The sequence below is a fragment of the Scatophagus argus genome, chromosome 15 (genome assembly GCF_020382885.2).
Source record: "Scatophagus argus isolate fScaArg1 chromosome 15, fScaArg1.pri, whole genome shotgun sequence".
Lineage (NCBI taxonomy): Eukaryota > Metazoa > Chordata > Actinopteri > Scatophagidae > Scatophagus > Scatophagus argus.
The window spans coordinates 14,191,629-14,211,183 of NC_058507.1; the positions used below are offsets into that span (position 1 = coordinate 14,191,629).

General features: G+C 42.6%; 1 protein-coding gene across 3 annotated transcripts; it reads left to right on the plus strand.

Moving 5' to 3' along the window:
• The first annotated feature begins 594 nt into the window (after nt 1–594).
• Nucleotides 595–19,529, plus strand: cep170ba (centrosomal protein 170Ba). Of its 3 annotated transcripts, none has more exons than XM_046412381.1 (19): nt 595–825; nt 1,619–1,756; nt 3,536–3,625; nt 4,431–4,509; nt 5,177–5,235; nt 5,879–6,035; nt 8,592–8,714; nt 9,484–9,972; nt 10,049–10,956; nt 11,120–11,272; nt 11,730–11,868; nt 11,988–13,622; nt 14,878–15,118; nt 15,385–15,517; nt 15,937–16,071; nt 16,178–16,266; nt 16,699–16,792; nt 16,881–16,932; nt 17,032–19,529. In XM_046412381.1, exons 2-19 carry the CDS (start codon nt 1,652–1,654, stop codon nt 17,253–17,255), a joined length of 4,905 nt encoding a protein of 1,634 aa, XP_046268337.1. In that variant the 5' UTR covers nt 595–825; nt 1,619–1,651; the 3' UTR covers nt 17,256–19,529. The 3 variants fall into 3 exon arrangements, with proteins under 3 accessions (XP_046268337.1, XP_046268338.1, XP_046268339.1); XM_046412382.1 differs by having other exon boundaries at nt 596–825; nt 11,120–11,239; XM_046412383.1 differs by lacking the exon at nt 11,120–11,272 and having other exon boundaries at nt 596–825.
• Nucleotides 19,530–19,555: the final 26 nt, after the last annotated feature.

The window sequence follows — 19,555 nt, forward strand, 5'->3', positions numbered from 1 at the left end:
GTATATCTGCAATAAGATAACATTGGCCAATATATGTGTATGTCCTTCAGTCTAGTGTTACCACAAAGTAGTTTAGTTTAGTGTTCTGCTAACATATTAATACATGAGTAGTAATATTAAGTTAGATGATATTTCTAAAATAACACTCTGAAAAGGCCAATTCTGCACAATGGGTATTTTGCAACTTATATACATTTTCATAATACTTTGTTTTATTGTTGTTTTTTCTTTTTTTTAAATAAAGTCTTGATTTCAAAATGCTTAATTTAAAAATCAAGAAAAAGTGTTTATTATTTTTTGACAATTGATTATTCATTATCGTCACTGTATTGCTATTTTTACCAAAGTAAAAGCCAAGGATATATACTTATTTCATCTCTGGCTACTACACATGAACCACAAATGCCGCAAAACAAAACAAAACAAAAAAACAAAGAAGTTTTAAATGCATCCTACTCGTTCTAAAATAAATACCAATGTTTTAGCTGTGCTTCCGGGGGGCGTGCCTATTTAAATTTCCACCGTGAGTTTTGCCTGCACCAGGAAAGCAAACAGAGTGAGAGCTCTGACTTCTCTCCACCTCTCGGCTCACACCCGTAAAGCGTTTGATGGGACTTGTCAGGCTACGTCACCGTGTCGGCAGAGCAGGCGGTGGAGGAGAGTTTCGCCCGGTTGACATTCCCAGAAGAAGAAGAGGGTGTGATCGAAATTTACCTGTCCAGTGTTACCTGGTGCTCTTGTTGTACATGTCGGCCGTCGAATTTCATCGGCTGTAGGACTTAAACACTGGATTCACAAAGGAGTAAAACGGAGAAGGCATTAAAGGTACGTCCCTGTTGGGAGCAAATGGTTGGAAAAAGCTTGTTTCGGTCGAGCTGGAGGTTCACTAACGTTAGCTAAACAACGTCACTGTCAACGGCGGACTCCAACTGTCCGCGGTGTAATTTAAAACAATATATTAACGCTGCCATTACGAGACAATAACTAGGTTGGAATTTACGACCTAAACAACCCTTCTAGCTAATATGTCTTTGGCAACAATGTTTAGTTATCCAAGGTTACAGGAAGTAAAAACGTGAACAGTGGGAAGTTTAAGTTGTTAGCTACTCACAGGCGCCACTTTGCAACAGGTTTCCCAGCATGCGTGATTAAACAGACACTGTTTCAAAGGCATTACATCTGCTGCATATGTTATGTAAAAGGGAAACCTGCATTTGTAAGTTGTTTTGAGCGTGAACATACTAAATATCCTCTAATGACACATGGAAACCTGTCCGTCCCTAACCTGTGTGACTCACCAAAACACAATACGAATTATGAATCTTTACTTACTTGAATTATTTCAGTAATAACACAAGCCAGACTGTAATTATTTGGAAAAACCGGTCTAACTAAGGTGAGCTGATAATTCCCTCACTAATCTCTATACTGAAGCATGCTTTCACAACAGCAGATTTTTATAGGACACCTAGTATTGTTCAGGGACGCAGGTATTGAATTTTGATCATGCCACCTGAATGCCAATTGTTCAGTCATACAACTTTCAAGTTTCTTTGACTGAAATGCTCTCCTGGTCATTTAGAATTATCTTTTTGTTGTTGTTGTTATCTTTTCCCAGGATGCTAAGAGGATCCTGACCCATGACCCCAGCATGAGTGTGACATCATGGTTCCTGGTCAGCAGCTCCGGCACTCGCCACCGGCTGCCTCGGGAGATGATCTTCGTTGGCCGGGAGGATTGCGAGCTAATGCTGCAGGTGTGTGACTTTGTGTGTTCAAGAGCACGACTGGCACGAGTTTTACTACTCGTCACTGATACACGACTGCTAGTCGCAGAAATATGTGAAACACCAGTGGGAGGCTTGTTGCTTGCCTTGTGTGTGTGTGTGTGTGTAACCTGGTGACACTGGCTTCACACAAAGTTGCCCCTGACAGCCTGTCAAACAGTGACTTAAAACACAGCTAAAACATTCCACTGTGTTGTTTTCCACACAGCATATGTCATAAATTCAAATGTTTCTGTGTTCTTTGTGTAATACTCTCCCTCCCATTTTCTCCTCAGCCTGTATTTAGGCCAGTGAAAGAAGGGGAATGTTGCCCCTCAAGCAGTTGTTTATGCTCTTCTTAGTCAGTGTGCTTGGCTCAGAAATGCCGTGCCAACCACAGAGGTCGGTTAGATTGAAAAGTTGCTCGTGTCCATATTTAGGCGTTGCCGGATCAGAGAAAAAAACCTCAGCTTTTCCCACACTGAAATGATGCAGACTTTTCTGTTGCACTGCTTAAGTGCTCAGGACTGCTTCCTGACTTGGCACACAGTCAGTTTTGCCTCCAAAATGCCCTTTACCCTTTAGTTTTTTATTTTTCTGTTTGTAGTTCATTGCATTTCTTTTCTCATTCAAACCACATTTGAATGTCAGCAACGTGAGAATCCTGTTTGGCATGAAAAGCAGAGAGTAGCGTGGCCGAGGGCCTCAAATTGAATGTTTGTATTTTCCATGACAACTGGTGTCCGATCAGTGTGTGTCTCCGTGACCAATAATTGTTCCTGCAGTAATAGTGACTGCATTTTTTTCTAGTTCGGTGGTGCAGTTATTGTTGCCCTAATGCCAGAGCTAACATTTTCTCTGTGATAAGGGGGGCAAAGTGAAGCTGAGGCTCACTGAATTAGGAATGGGGTATTCTTAGTGCTGCTGCATAGTTAACCTAATCAAGAAGGTAAACTGTTTGATTAACTTGTACTTCCATGCAGTACAGTGTTTACAAGAAGCTATGTTAAGGTTTACTGAGAGTATAGGCCAGCACAGACGGCCCTCACAGCCTCTGAGTGCTGTTTGTCCCGCTTGGTAGGTCATATGGAAGTGTGAATGTCAACCCTGTAACTGGACCATCAGAGGATGGTGGTAATTTTGCAAATGAGTTTGGCAGTCACCTCCAATCTTTGTTATTTTTGTGACAAGGAGGCCCAGAGTGTCTAATGAGCAGAGGAGAGCGAGTGAGTCAGTCTGAATCACTTATACAGTTTGTGCTTAACTGATAAAAGCATGTTTAGAAATGAGCACATTTTTTCTCTGGAGAATGACTGGTAGATCTTGTGTGCAAGGGAGATGAGGACCAGCCATTAGGGTAATATTTAAGACATGTTGGTAATGCATGCAGATCTGTCAGACTCTGTTTAAAAGTTATGTTTTTGTGCACAAGTCCCAATGATCCTTATTGTCCCAGTGTAGGAATGATAATTACTTTTCAGGCTAAAGTAATGACTGTTTTCTTGAACGATTATTTGTTTGAATTTAATAATTTAGTCTGTGGTTTCAGTTGTTTTACTTTGTCCAATCAGCAGACCAAAACCCAAACATGCTCAGTTTAAAAAGATATAAAACAGAGAAAAGTAGATTAAGTTAGTAAATTCATTGAAAAACCCAGTGCTGTCCTGTTTTTGCTTGAAAAATGAATCAAGCAAAAAATATTTTGCTAATATTTGCCAGTTATTTTCCAGTTTTAATATTGAATTCTAATGACTTTTGCCATGGTTGCAGTCACGCAGTGTGGACAAACAGCATGCTGTGATCAACTATGACAACAACACAGACGAACACATGGTGAAGGACCTGGGCAGCTTGAATGGGGTGAGTGAGTACATGTTTAGTGTCAGACTACCTGCCCCAGTTCACAGCAATTCCCAGAGCACAGAATACCAGCCAGAGACTGAGACGGCTGGTAGAAACGTGGTAATCAGGAGACTGGAGACTTTTCCTGCTTCCCTGGGCCACCTTTTTTCTTCTCATCCTTTCTACCTCTCTGTAGCCTCCCCCCTCCCTCCCTTCTCTGCTTTGTTACCACTTCATTGCACCATTATCCCAATGAAATCCAGAGTTGAGTAGTGGGAGAAAACCACTCATTGTTCTCTGAGAGTGTTTCTTTTGGACTTGGTAACTGCAGCCAAACTAATCAGAGCAGAACAGTAACTGAAAGCCAACATGGCTTGCTTTTTCTTCCAATTATGTCCATTTAGTCTGCATAGAATAAGCTCCTCCATTCTCTCCTCTGCACCCTTCCAGCATTATCTTTCTTTACATTTAGCGATCTGATGCTAAACTCCGGGGCCTTGATCTCACTGTTCTTTAGTTCAGGCAAAAGATGACTTAACTGATCAGCAGACTAAGCAGTGTTGTATATATTTACCGCTACCTGGCCATTAAGAATTCTGTGAAAGCTGAGGCGGATGTTGAATAACAACATAATCTCATCAGAGTTTTAATGTGCTGGTGGATTAACTTTCCATGGGAAAAGGGCCAATTGCAAAGCACCTTACAGTATCTGGGTGTGTGCCATGAGGCATTAGAGAGCCTGTCACCTGTGAGTCAACACATTTCTTTATTAATGAATAGTGAAAATGATTTGAGCTCAGTGTTGTTTTTCTCTGTTTTGCAGACATTTGTGAATGACCTAAGAATCCCAGACCAGACGTACATCACCCTCAAGCTCTCTGATGTCATTCGCTTTGGCTATGATATCCTTTTTACTTTATATGACGTTTAAATTTGAAATTAAACTTAAAAAATTCTGTAATTCAGACTTTCTGTTCTCTTTTTGGAACAGTTTAAGCTGGTGAATGACTGCCCACAATGAGCCAAATTTTTTACATTTTATGTGGTCTTGGGCTCCATCGGCATGTTAATCCCCTCTGGTTTTTCAGTCAGGGTTTTTAGATTATTGTCAGCTTTGGACAGAAAATCTGCTGCACCCTTTGACCCTCGGAACAGAAAGCTCACGAATGGTGAAACTTATTTAAGATAACAAAGCGGAAAGCTGTATAGAGCACAGAGACATTTAGGAATGTTTGTGGCATGTGATTTTGCATGTTTGAAGGAGTGGGCCACAGAAGATATGAGCATGTTTGAATTGCAAAAGGTCTCTGGTGCTTATCGGTTTTCCTCCTTCCAAGCAGCAGAAGAACGTACTTTTGACCTCCTGGGGAGACGAGGTGAAAACTAGGCAGCATGAGAAGTGCACATTTACTGCATTTTAGGTGGCAGATTTGCGTTCTGATTTTACATTGTGTTTTCGTGCCCCCGTGCCACTCACTGTCTGATTGTAAACTGTTAGTATACAACTAGACGTATCATCATGTTGTTCAAAAACAAAAGCACACCTGTGTACTTTAACTCGTCCTGCACATGCTCATGTATATATCCTGGAGAAGAGTCAACACAAGGTACCAGAGGAAGCTCTTAAAGTAAGTAATACTGACAGCATGTGCCTTTTTTTAATCCTACGGAGAAATGCTTGGCAAGGATCCCGTTGACAGTGATAAAGCGTGGTGCTCGATTAATCTGTTGATTATTTTTTTGCAGTTATCACTTAGCCCTAGAAAGCAGAAATGATTACAAATGTTCATTTTCTGTTTGGCAGAGTTCATCATCACCTTGTTTACTGTCCATATACTGTATCTTTGCTCTTCTTAAACACTTTACCGTGTTGCTTTTGTGTCGTCCCTGCCTCTGCCCTCACCTTAATAACCACATTCCAGCTGACTGTTGCCTACAGCTAGAGCAAAGGATAGACACCCCAAAATGCTGCATACAGTTTAAGGGACCATTCCATGCAAAAAAAGTCTCACCTATGCGATAACGAAAAGATGAAAATTGTAAATTTTCTGTAAGTTTCCTATTTCTGCACGTTGAAACATGCTCATTCTTGTCAGTAAGTTAATGCGTTTTGTAAATAGTATCCATTATATCCAACAGTCATTAAAAGGAACTTAGCTGAAGTCCCTGTTGATATTCTCCCTTACTCTACATGTCTGAGGACATGAGGACTGTACTGATTGATGGCAGAAAGTTCCTCACATCCTGCTTCCCTCCTGTCTCTTTGTGCAGCATGAGAAATACACCAGCCAGTTGCAGCTTAGTATGAAAGCCCTGGAGGCCAAGGCGAAGGAAAAGCATCAGCTCCAGGGCACAGAGAAGAGCAAAAGCTGTGTTTCCAATGTCAAGCTGCAGGACAGGGCTGAGCGAAGAGCCCACTCTCTCACAGGTACGCAACTCTGCCCACACATAGTCCGTCGTAGCTGATATTAGCAGGAAGGCAGCAGCTTTTATGATAACAGAAGCAGGTCAATTGTTTTGGTTGCCTGAGAGGAACTGTTCTAGCTGGAGTGAATTTGAATACTGTGTTATGAGCACAGTATTCATACACAAGGAAGAGGAAGTCTTTCTGTCTCTGTGTGCTGCATGACTTTGGCTGTAGGTCACTTGATGAAGCGGTTGTGGCTTCTTTTATTAAGAGCTTCCCTGGTGTGAGATTAGGCTGCCATGTGAGAGGCTGAGGCTACAATCCTGTGGTGTCAGTAAAGAAATAGAGCTTGACATCCCGGAGTTGACAGAATAAGTATACACGAGTAAGAGCTTGCCAGACAAGCTGAGGGGTGAAGAGTTAAGGACAAGTAGTCTTATCTCTGTCAGCCACGCCTGACTGCTGAAGAGAGGTGGGGGTGCTACCAAACACACTGATGATTCTTCAACACGTGTTGTAGAAGAATTAGAAAGGTGTCTTGGCTTTTTGGTGCCAAGTTGGCACCTGTGTCCATGTGGCCTGTGGTGGATTTGTTGCTGCTTACATTTCCAGTTTCTGTCCTGAGCTGTACTGAGTAAACCCTGTTGCACGGTACAGGCAGCAGTGGAACAGTCAGAGAATTGTTAGTTCAAAAGAAGCACTTTGTGAATGAAGCTCATTCACACTGACAAAACCTATTCCAGCTGTAGTTGATTTTGCAATTCTTGTGCTTTTCTGCTCCATAATCACCCCTGTGAGCTTAGAGGGAAAACTACAACTTTATGCTTAAAATAGAACTTTTCCAGTTAGGTTCATATCCTTGAGAGTGCCTTACAAATAACTCATTGAAGTGCAGCACTTTGGAAAACATTTAGTGAGGCTTGTTACTTGGACGGGAGTGTGGTTGTATCTCCTGCAGCTATAAGCTAACCACAGTGGATCCTGTAAACCTGTGACTGCAAATTCTTTGTTGAACGTGCCCACCGAAGGCATGTTTACTCCATTAGTGAGATAAGTGAACGAGCCTCTGCTGTCTCGCTAACTGGACAGTCAGAAGAAGATAAGGATAGACTTTCATAGTGTGTTATGGAAAATAAAGCTTCCACAATACAATGTATATGTGCAGAAAGGTCTACAGCTAATGACAAATGAAAAGTCCTGCACTTACTTGCACAATCAGACTGATTGATTCTCATTGGCTCCATATGTTTGACTGGAGGCCTTGATATGGTGCAGTTTTTTTTTTGTTTGTTTGTTTTCCTACTTAGGATTGAAGGTTACCATTTTTTTTAATCATTGCGTCAATTGTGTATAGTTCTGACATGAACACAGTGCTGAGAGCTCTAGCTATCTTTTTCTGTGTGCTCTTGCTTGTTTTCCCCTGCAGCTGCACAGGATGTGGAGTGTGTCCAATCCTCCAGCTGTCTGCAGGGCAGGACGTTTTACTTGTACAGTGTGTGTGACTCAGTCAGGCCTACTTCACCCTGCCAGAATGTGGGCTATTTAGTATTTGCTAAAGGGGCATGAAATGGTTAGTTCACATCTTTCCTGATACAGTACACGTCAGCACTAGATGGTTTATAACACTCTGATGCTTAAACTCTCCTGGTAACTGATCACTCTTGTCGTGACTTGCTGTGCTGTACTAAGATGACCCAAAAAATGAACTAATGCTGGACGTATTCACCTACTGATGTGACGGATAATGGAAAATAGTTTAATTTGGCTGAATCTAGTAGTAGTCTAGGAATTTAAACTTTTCATGAAGCTGACTATTCACAGCTGTACTCTGTCCACTTTCTTTGGGATACTTGCCTATATTTTTTTTTAGCTAAAAGGAGAGAATTGTATAAGGGGAAAGGAATCAGCAACATGCCTCTCTGTGTCTCCCGTTACTGTTTTGATGTCTTATTGTGTGTATCCAAGGCAACAGTGGTGAAGTGCTGTTGATACTCAGGATTGTTAAGCCTCCACATCAAAATCAAGAGAGCTTGTTGAGTCTATGTATCAGGCCGAAAAGCAGCATCTAGATTATCTGATTAGTGCCATATAGGCTGTTTGGCATGTGTTGACTGGCAAGTCAGAGTTTAAAACACAAATCCAGAAGCAGCATCAGGTCATTCCCTGTGTTTCAGAGGTCAGTGTTTAGACAATGAGCACAGGAAGCCTCACACTAGACGCAGTTGTTATCCTATATCCTACATCCTTTCTTCTTTGAAGATTAGGATTAGATTTGTCCTGATTCACATGAGAAGGATTATGTTTTAGTAGCTTGTGTGAAACAGTTTGTATCACAGTTTGACTACATCTTTCAGTCTTTCTGAGCTCTGATGCTACACAACATTTTGTTGTTGCAAGTCCAAACCCAAACATAACATTGTGTTATCATGCAACTAACATAAACATATTGCCTTATACAAGAGTCTGTGTAACCTCAGTTCTTTGTTTGGCTCCTTGCAAGTCTTCTCTCTGCCTGAGTGTATCTATGTGCTTAATGGTGTCTGTTTGTGGTTGTGCTTTTGTTTATGTGTCTATTAGCTGCAACAGATTCTCCGATATCCAAGCCTACTCCTCTTTATGGCCAACCATCCTGGTGGGGGGAGGATGAGGACCCAGCCAATAAAAAACAGGACAGAGGTGGAAAAATGCCAGAGACTCCAGGTTAGAGAGTGTGTCTTATAGTTTTACTTTGTGTGCAAAAGACAGACTCGATTATTGTGATTATGATTTTTTTAATCTAATAAGCAAACTGTTTCTTTACTGTAACGTAACTGTATTAGTGCTGCCCACATCTGTGAATTAGGCCCTAATTTGTGATGACATGTTTTTCTGTGCCACTGCTATCCGATGCCCTTTGTGGGTCACTTAGAGATGGATGGTGTTGAGCCCAAGGCAGATCTCTGGCCGCCAGTTGCGGACTCTTAGCCAGGCCATAGCATGCCAAGCCACTGGGCAGACCCTGCCTGCCTCGTGATGGATTATGACCCCCAAAGCTGCTGTAGGGGGGAGGAAGGGTGATTGTTTGCCTCATGCTGCCTGGGCTAAAACAGATTATTTCCGCACAGCTACCCTCTGCTGGACTCTGAGCTCCTAAAGTGATATTTGGCCACATCCAACTGGCATCCAAAGACCAGCTAGTGGATTTGTTTTCTCAGTTTAACAGCTGGAATCTGTGTGTGATTGTGCAGGAGTGACATCCCAATCATCTCATTTCATTTAGCTATAGCTCTTAGCTATTTAGCTGTATCTGTGAGCTCAATGATGAACTCAAAGTGTATTAAATACATATACTTTTATTATTAATGTCAAAGTAGTATTTTTTTCTATAGCAACTTAATCACTTTATGGATGACATGATACTGAATGATTACTAATAGTTGCTCTGTATCTGTGTGTTTGTTGTTCTCGCACCACTCTTCACTGCTAACAGAGCCTGCAAAAGATATATCCAGATATGAAGTCAATGGTTCCCTGTCTGACAGTCAGGCCAAATCCATCTTCTCCTTCCGCCGGGAGCCCAGCTATTTTGAGATCCCAACAAAGGAGCCCCAGCCACGACCTGCCAAGAAACCTGACTTGCAGGTTCATGAGATTCCTACTAAGGACACTCTGGATCAGTGTATCTCTTCCACCCCCACACCTCCCGTGGTCCAAAGCCATGCCTCCTTCACCATCGAATTTGATGAATGCACACCAGGTAAAATGAAGATCAAGGACCATGTGACCAAGTTTTCTTTTCGTCAACAACGCAAGCTACCTTCCACAGAGACTGTCACTGCACCCACTGAGGTGATGTCATCAGAAAACAAAGTTGCTGATTGGCTGGTCCAGAGCAATGCTAGCATGATGCGGCGGCGGTCACATGCCGAAGACATGTATAGCACAAGCAGTGACCCTTCACTTCTAAAGATCTTCAAGGGTGAGTCACTTAAATGAAGTCAGTATGTTTACAATAATGACTTAACTCTCAAGCTAACTTTTCTTTCCATCTTCAGAAAATCACTGCGAAGAAGGCACACGCAGTGATTCAGGGGATCCTGCAGTCAATGGAAATGATTTAGTCCAATCGGAACCTCAGATTGGGCCCTGGGCATCTCCACAACCCCTGAGAACTTCCCCAACACAGCAGTTAGCCTCCCCTGACTCTGAGGAGTCTCAGCAAGAGTATCAGCCCCTGTCCAGTCTTGGCAAGGCTGAGCCTCACAAGGCCTTTGTCATTGAATTCTGTGATGATAACTCAAGAAAGAAGCGTTCCCAGTCCTTCACTAATAACACATTCCCTCCAGAGCCCTCAGGCATTAAGGTCCACCTGGAGAACGCGAGGAAGAGCTCAAGTCCAACTGGGGAGAGACAGGTCCCATCTCCAGCCTCCTCCACTCCCCCAACCCAACGATACACGGTCCCCCTGAAGGGCCCAGCTCCCATGGGCCCTCCAAGAGCTGGCTCTCTGCGAAGAGAGAAGACAGAGGAGCGAATCAGCACCAACTTTTCCTCTCGTTCTTCATCGTCTGTGACCGCAAGACCTTTTAGCAGTGTGGGCCGGAGATCCAAACTCGCCCAGGAATTTGCTGCTGAATTCCTCAAACAGGCAAAGCAGTCTGCTTCTGCCTCCTGGGAGAAAAATACATCTAGCCCCCCTACAGTTGCTAAAACAGAGACCGTGGGTGTATCCCAGACTAGCCCCCCTCCTTCTATCCAGCCACAGACCTCCTCTCCTATACACCAGCCAGTTCCCCTCAAGGCCCCCGTAATGCCACTGGTGTCTCAGATTGCGGAAGTTAAGAGTACCCATGTTGGCCCCAAAAATGAAGAGGAGGACAGTCTGAGTGATGCGGGAACCTACACCATTGAAGCAGATATTCAAGATAAAGAGCTAGAAGAGGCACGGAGCAAGATTGACCAGGCAAGTTTTTCTGTTTTTTTCTCCATTTAATTCAATTCTAAACACAAAGCTCACATGTTATTTAAAAGTCTCACTAGTGCAAGTGAGGATGGGCCATGGACATTGGCAGTGTCACTTTCTCCATTCCTACACTTATCCACTTGCACTGCTTTGTTCCTGACAGGTGTTTGGCGTTTTTGAGAGCCCCGAGCGAACCAACCAGAGTGAAGCAGAAACATCATCAGCATTTAGGCCTGTTATTGTTCAGAGCAGGGAGGAGCATAGACAGAATAGCTGTGGGGAGGTGAGGCCAGCTCCAGAACAGGGTCTGGTAAAGGTAAACCTTCCTGCCCAGGGTGGGATCAATGATTGGTTGGAATAAACAATAATTTTATAGTCATTTCTAAACACAATTAATTTATGTGTGGGGTCAGTAAACCATGAATGTGAAAACGCACAAATCACTATGAAGTCTTGATTTGCCTTCTTGGGTTTTCTTGTCTGTTTTGGTGCATCTGTCCCTTGATTGCTATATGTGCCTCATGTTTCCTCACAAGTTCTGGGCTTTTCATCAACTTTCTAACCAAATATAAGGAAAAAGAAAAACAACATGTTTTGTAACAGTTGCACAACATGCTCACTCATGACACAGACTGATTTGCTGTATCTTTTGTTGTTTGTCATATTAACAGTGTTACCAACTAAGGAGATCATATAACATCTGCTTTCTTCCTAATTTTTCTTCTATCTTTTTTTTGATAGATACTAAATAAGTTGCATGTTATTTTGTGCAGGTTCAGCCAGCAGGTGCAGTCTTACAGGGTGCTCCTAAGTGGATGTCTTGCTGGGCCAGCTTGGCAGACAGCTACACAGAATCCGGCCCTTCGTCTGGCCTCTTTGACATTCCTTCCCAGATGGAGCTGTCAGGAGGGGGTAAGCCGCCTGACGAGACATGAGTGTATTTGAAATGATAATGAGACACCCTGATGAATATGAATGATATTCAATTCCAGTATGTGTGGTTAATATGCATTAAAACTGTTAAACTTCAGCACGAGGTACGATCATCCACAAGGCCACGCTCAGCCAACCCCATGAAAGCACCGACAATGGTTCAAGAGCCCGGCGCATCCTGCCCCCAGCTCCACAGGGGGACAAGAGTGACATTCCAACCCCCAGCATCCATGTTCATTATGACCTGCATTCAACTTTTGATGTAGAAGAGAAGAGTTTGGTGGGCCCTATGTCCCAAGATGGCCTTGACAGGTTATCAGTGCAGGACGATGTAGAGCCTGACAGCCTGAGTGATGCCAGCAAGTCAGATGATGGTTCCATCATAGATCAAAGGAGGAGGCCGCTGTCAGACACAGAAGAGAAGAAGAAAAATGAGGACAATCTCAGACTCCCAGCCAAGTCTACATCATTCTACATCGGGTCAGAAGAGACTGTGTACAAACCTGAATATGGAGGCTCAAACTACAGCACTCCTAAGACTGAAAGAAAAAGCACAACCAAAACTTTCTCAACAGCCACCCTGACCAAACCGAAAAGTAACCAAGACTCTGGAAAAGTCAGGCCCAGTGTGTCTGCTCCTGTCATTGGTCAGGGGACACGGAGTCCAGAAGCAAGAGAAGGCACGGTATCACCATTAATCAGACAAGAGAGCTTCACCAAGGAGCGGCCGAGCAATGCCAGATTGCCCAACATTTCTAGCCAGCCTGTTCAGAGAGACCCAGGCCATGAATCAATCCAGGGACCCTGTAATCAGGACACTCATTCTTACCTCAAAGAGACAGAGGATGTTCTGGCTGTTTTGGAGGCCAAACTCCAAGCAGGGCCATCAGAAACAACACCAATAATGGACTCACTTTCTGGAGAGTCTGATGTGGACACCTCTAGCACAGTCAGTCAACAAAGCAATAAGACCAAGCCAAACACAGTGTCTAACAGACCCTCTGTTAGTGGCCTCCACAGGGAGAGGTCTTCAGCCAGTGTAGCTAGTCAGGACTTAAATCACCTGTCCAGCACATCAGAAAAGCAACGCCTTCAGGGAGCAGACAGCAACAATAAGACTGAGTTTTTCAGGAGAGCAGTTGGACTGAGACGTAGTGTTGGAAAATGTGGCTCCACAGACTTAAGTGACGACCATCAGAGCTTACCTTACTCTGATCAAGAGTCTAACAATCACCAAACCCGCAAAAAATACACAGTGCCCCTACAGAAGGAGGATGGCAAGACCTCCAGAGTTTCCCATGCCTTAAGTCGTGCCAATAGTTTGTCAGCCCCAAGGCCCACCAGAGCATCCATGCTCCGCCGGGCTCGTCTGGGCGAGGCCTCAGACAACGAAGGCACTGAGACGGACAGGCTGTCCCAGGAGGCAGGCAGCGTCCCAGCTAAGCAACCACAGGAAACCAAGAAACTCTCCAGGCTGGATATGCTGGCGATGCCTCGTAAGCGAACAAGCTCTTTCAACACTCCCAGTGACACTGAGGCTTCATCCACCTCACAGTGGACAGGCAGGAGCACTGGATTCTCCAACCGCAGCACTGAGTTTGGTGGCAGCTCAGTTCGAAGGGCCTCTGCTCCGGGGCCAAAGCCTATAGAAAGGCCACAGAAAGCAGCTCTCAACAAGACACCAATCGTTCGTGTGCGTTCAAGCAGTGCCAAATATGCCAGCAGCACCGCAAGTGAGTATAATACACACATACCTACACTGAGTTAAAATATCTAGACTGGCATAATAATTTCCTCTTCTCAGTCAAACTAAGAACTAGTCAAAAAAAAAACAAAAAAACTTTGTGCCTGGATCGGAAACATTATCATGTGTGAAAATCAACCCCAGCGGTGAATTGGTTTGATACATTCCTCAGTTTGTTGTATATTTCAGGAAATAACATCTGGGTTCTGTACTTTAATGAAAGAGTCATTTGGGCAGGGAATTGATTCTGGACTTTCACTAAAATTCACCAACACTAACATTTGGGCCATATTTCAGTTTCAGTACAATGACCAACTCAAGCAGTGGTCTGACAGTTTTGAGGTATTTTTCTGACCTTTAAGTTCACCTGTCTGTTATGTGATGTGCAGCCTCCGTTCCAACTGTTCTTTAAAAAGCTCTCCAAAATGCATTAGGAAACAATCACTGCTGTATCACATTCTAACTTATGATTACTGATGATGTTACCATAAGTGAAATACAGTGCAGTAGAATTAGAATAATTGGACAGATGTAGTCATATAAACAGACCTACCTTAACAGTTGTACTTATATATATATATATATTATCATTGTCATATTAACTAACTGTTACTAACTGTTCCCACAAGATCTGCCTCTGGCTGCAGATTTGTGACTTTTATCTGAACGCATCTTCACCCCACACTTTTGCACTTTACACTGTTTAACATGAAACCAAAATAGCGGATCTGCTCCTAAGGCTGCCTTGTGCTAGTGGTTGCACATTAAAAACAAAGGGCCCTCATATTACAATACCTTTCAGATACAGTTAGATTTCCCTTCATCTGCACAGTGTTCTCATGCAGTTTATGATAATTTATGAGGATTCTGTGGTCATGAAGTTTACAATACTAACAGTGTACAAAATGCCTTATGCTACACAACACAGTCTTCACTATGTTGTATTTGGTATTCAGCTGGTGTACTGTGGAAGTCAAGTACTCATTTCAGTTTGTAAATAATTTTGAATCTTAAAAATGAAAACCTGATCCATCTTTATGATAAAGTTGTAGAAGCTGTAGAAATGAGTTCTTCCACAGCAACCTCTCTGTCTCTGGTTCTGGGAAAGATTATGGTGATGGAATCTAAAATACTTGGTGGTGTTTTCCATGCCTGTATTCTTTGATGGTATCTTTTTTCCTCTCTTGTTTTCCCGACTTCTCTGTCCTCATCCTCCCTAACTCAAACCAATTCACAACGGCAAGGCTCCAGGAGACGACAGAAAGGCTCTGACTATGCCTCTACCTCAGACGAGGAGTACGACTCAAACCAGAGTACTCCTAAACACAAACGCTCCCAACCTTCCTCAGCTTCCCATAGCCCACGTAATCGGCCTCGGCCTCAGCCCATGGTCGCCCTGAAACCCCGCAACAGAGATTCTGAAGAGGAAAGCCAAGAGGGAGAAACTCTCCACAGCTGGTCCAACCACAGTGCTGAAATTGCACGGTAAGGAATGTTATGAACAAAGTTTTTCTGCTATAGATGCTAATATGATTTCCAAAGGTTAAATCGATGTCCCTTGGCTAATGATGGTGGAGCCAATATCTGATTAAATTAGTGATAATAGTGTAATTTTAACTGCGTAATCTTCATTGGGTTAAATTACCTGTGATGTCACACGTCAGGATAGTTTCTGTTTTTTCGAACTCTAACCGAAATGCCTAACTGGAAGACTTCAGCCATCCTTGTATCCCATGTTCCTTCCCTGTTAGGTTGAGTCAAGACCTGGCTAAAGACTTGGCTATCTTGGCCAGAGAGATCCATGATGTGGCAGGTGATGGTGACCTACAAAACCCCGGAGCGGAAAGCAGTGCACCCATCTCCACAGTGACCACTCACGAACAGGTACATCAAGTGTTGTTTTTAAGGCTGTTGCTGCTTAATCTGACACTGTGAAGCATCAAATCTCTATTTGATCACCTCACGAAAACTGATGATGGAGATTCTCTTTGTTTTTCTCTTTATCACAAACTTCACTGTTGAAATGAAAATATCTCTGCAAATTCTTGTGTAGTACATTCTTCTACTTTTGCTGTCCTGCTGCATATATGTAACACAACATCTTGAAAATATTAAAGTAGTTATTTTTGTCTCAATCACTAAATTGTTCATCTACGTGGTCAAATCATTTACTTGCAGTTAGTGTAAAACTTATAGGCTTAAGTGTCTCTTTGCCTTATTTAACACAACATCTAAAAGAGACTACAGTTCTCTCAGTCTGTCTCGCACCATAACACTAATTTGAAAGTCTGATTGTGTTACAGCTGGTTCATCATATTCCAGAGGCTGGATTAAACTATCAGAGGGTCCCGCCAAGTTCTGCATCTACAAAGGAACCTGACCAGAGTTCCAGTGACCATGAACAGAAGCCCAGGCAGCGGGCTTGGAGCAGAGACGAGGTCTGGTCCCAGTATGCCGCTTCACCGCATTTGTAAAACCTCTGTGATGTTTGCACTGAGGGATCACTTTGAAATGTTCTGGGTTTTTTTGTTTTTTCGTCTCCAGGTCACGGTAGACAACCTGATGCTTAACCCTGTGTCTCAGGTCATCATGGCCATCAGAGAAAACACTGAGCAACTTGCTGACAAAATTAGGTGAGACGCACACAGTTAAATAAACATCCTTTATTCACTTGATGAAAAACTTTATCAATCAAGTCTGACGACCAGACTGTACCGAGCACACAAATGTATAGTCTATTTGACAATATGGGATTGTAATCTTTTGAATAGATTAGATGCAGATAAAATTTTGTTTTGTGAATTTGTTTGACAGTTTCCATTGTGAGATGTAGCCGTAATTATTTTTTTTGTGGAACTTTTATTTAATAGAAATGACAAGATATCAAAGTCAAAACAATGCGTATACCTTAGAAATTTTACTAAGTCGCTGCAATAAAAAAAAAAAAGCTCTCTAATACAGCTTAAGTCTTCAGTGTTTTGGACAGAAAAATGTGAATTTTCCCATTTAAGGAACAGTTCAGGAAACCCACTTTGTCACATCTGTATTTGGCGTTATGCACACAGGGTACTGTTCCAGGACAGGATGGATATCTGGCAAGAAATTGAGACCAAGGTTAATTCTGACAACGATGTTCCTGTTATCAAAACCTCCAACAAGGTCGGTGACTTGTGTTGTGAAATCTTCAAGTTAAAAGTATAGCAATTAATGCAGAGTGTTTGAGCTGCTATGAACATTTGTGTTTCAGGAAATCACGTCTATCCTGAAAGAACTCAGGAGAGTTCAACGGCAACTGGAGGGTGAGTCAATCTGACCTTTCATAAACGATATACAGAAGATACAAATCATTTACAAGTTTATAATAGTCAGCTTAACTACATTTTCTTTATTCTCCCCAGTCATTAACACAGTCATGGAGCCCACTGTGCAGCCAGAAGCAACCAAGGCCTCAGCCTCTGCCGTCTCCTCCTCATCTGGCATTCGGCCCTCCAGACCTCCCACTTCCCGAGACTTTCGAACAGTCCACTCGGCCTCCAGACGTGGCGGCGGCCCGAGGCCCAGTGAGAGTGTCAGGAGAGCAGCTGTGACACCAAATGATGTCAGAGAGGGATATTTAGTGTGAGATGTGGCACACAGACTCCACCAGCACTGAGCTTCTGCTGTAACCCTACAAACCCAGGTGTCGCACCATTGCGCACACAATGAAACTAAGAAAGGGGGAAGTGATACACAGAACTGTAGCCTCCTGCACACCCAAACACACACTACTGTGCTCTGAGGACTAAACACCTACACAGTGGTGTAATTCACAACGAAGCCTGCACTACACACCCTTAAAATATGCTGGAGGTCTAAGTATGAGGTGAGGATTTAAGGAAATACCAAAATACTTCATTAAATCTCGCATCCACCTTTTACAGACCTCATAACTATACTTGATTCTCTGTGCATTAAGAAGTTGACATCCTTATTTGCCAATAATTACAACCCCGATTCCAGAAAAAGTTGTGATGTTGCGTAAAACATAAATAAAAACATAATGCAGTCATTTACAAACAGACAGCTTACCATGTAGTAATATTCTTTATAACCTCACCCTGTCTTTGTTTGTGAACTGAGCCTTTCAGCGATGCTCCTTTCATAAACAACCATGATGCACCTGTTACCAATGAACCTGCTCACCTGTTGAGTTTCCCAATCTTTCGTTGCTCCTGTTGCGACTTGTTGTAAACCAGTTGCTTCAGTTGATTCGGCATCAAATTGAAAATAACCATATATTTGCAAAACTCAATTAAGTTGATAAGGTAAAACATCAGCAAGTGATCACATTGTGTTATTATGTTTTAGACAATGTCCCAGCTTTTTTGGAATCGGAGTGGTATGACCAACATTGCTGATTTTTAAAAACTCATAATTACTTTGTTTGTTTGAAAACCAACCTGAGCGTAAAAATCTCAGGGAAATCTACGAATAAATACCATTTGTATGTTTAGTCACATTTTTGAGGAAATATTAAGCTAATTTGTGTTTTTCGGGGTGGAAAGAACTGCAGTAACACCTTGCAGATCTTTGTGTCCTGTGTACTTGTATCCTCTGTAAGCCCCTTGTGTTTCTTTGCATATTTTTTCCATGTTTTGTGGACCAGATAATTTGAAGAATGTAAAAAGTATTTATTAGCTGTCTTTTGTGAGACACTGTAACTGAGACAACATGACGCTAGTGCCAGATCAATTAATGCTGTATTGCACAGTTGCTACCAGCCAGTTTCTTTTCTGTTTGTTCTGGTCACATCTCCCAGTGGAGCAACTCTGTCCAGGTCCTCCTCACTAAATGGTCGCTATATTTTGTCTGACTGGAGATGAAAATCCTCCAGGAATGTGTTGTCCAAATGGTAGGAGGGACTCACTCCGCAGTTGAGTCTCCTGGCAAACACAAATGGTTGTGAAACAACAGTTTTCACGCATTCCTGGCCTCTGAAAAGTGTTTTTATTTATTACAGCTGGGGGCTTGAAACTTGCTTTTAGTTTCCATGTCTAAGGAACACTGTTAGCTCTGAGGTTTTACCCAAAGACAATCATGAAGCAACAGCCATCTGTATTTGTTCTGAGCTCATCACACCACACCTAAACCTCCATATGCTGAAGAGCTATCAGGGGACTGTGATAGGACTTTATATTTCCTCAATCTCTCGAGTCACAAGGACACATCTGATCCTCGTGTGACAGGAGAAGTAATTTAGCATTTGAGTTCACAAAGTCAGTGGTGTGAAACTGTCAACATGATCATTAGTTGGTGACATTGTGTTATTCTGTTTGTAAATATCTAAAGATGCACAAGAGTGCTAAATGTCCTACATGTCCTACAAATTACCTCTCAATCTTGTCTTTTGCACTAATGTATTACATGACCCCCCCCCCCCCCAAAAAAAACAACAACAACAACAAAAAAAAAACTGATGTGCTGCAAAGTGAAATCTCTTTCTCTCCTGCAACTCAGAACACCAGCAAACTTCCTTCTTCTCAGTCCAGCCCAGATTGTACATGTGATTGTTGGGATGTACCTGAAAGTGCCACAGAGCTTTGTGAGATCATGTTTCAGTGGTTGTTTACAAACTCCAGCAAAATTTGAATGTCTTTCCTTTTGACTCCTCCTGCTCAAGGTTTTGCTGCTATTCTTCTTCTATGGGATAGTTTTTCCCACATCGCTTTACTCCATCCGAGCTTCAGCGGGTTTGAGAGCTGAAATGTCATTCTTGATTGTCAAATTTGTGTCCCTGTTTTGTAATTCAACTTTTGGTTGAATTAGGTTTAGTTAGCTGATATTTATGTTTGGATATTTGTGTAATTTGTTAGCTGTTGATTCCAGGTTTTCAAATAAAATTTGAATAGCTTCATGACGTCTCACTCACTGTACTTTTTTTTC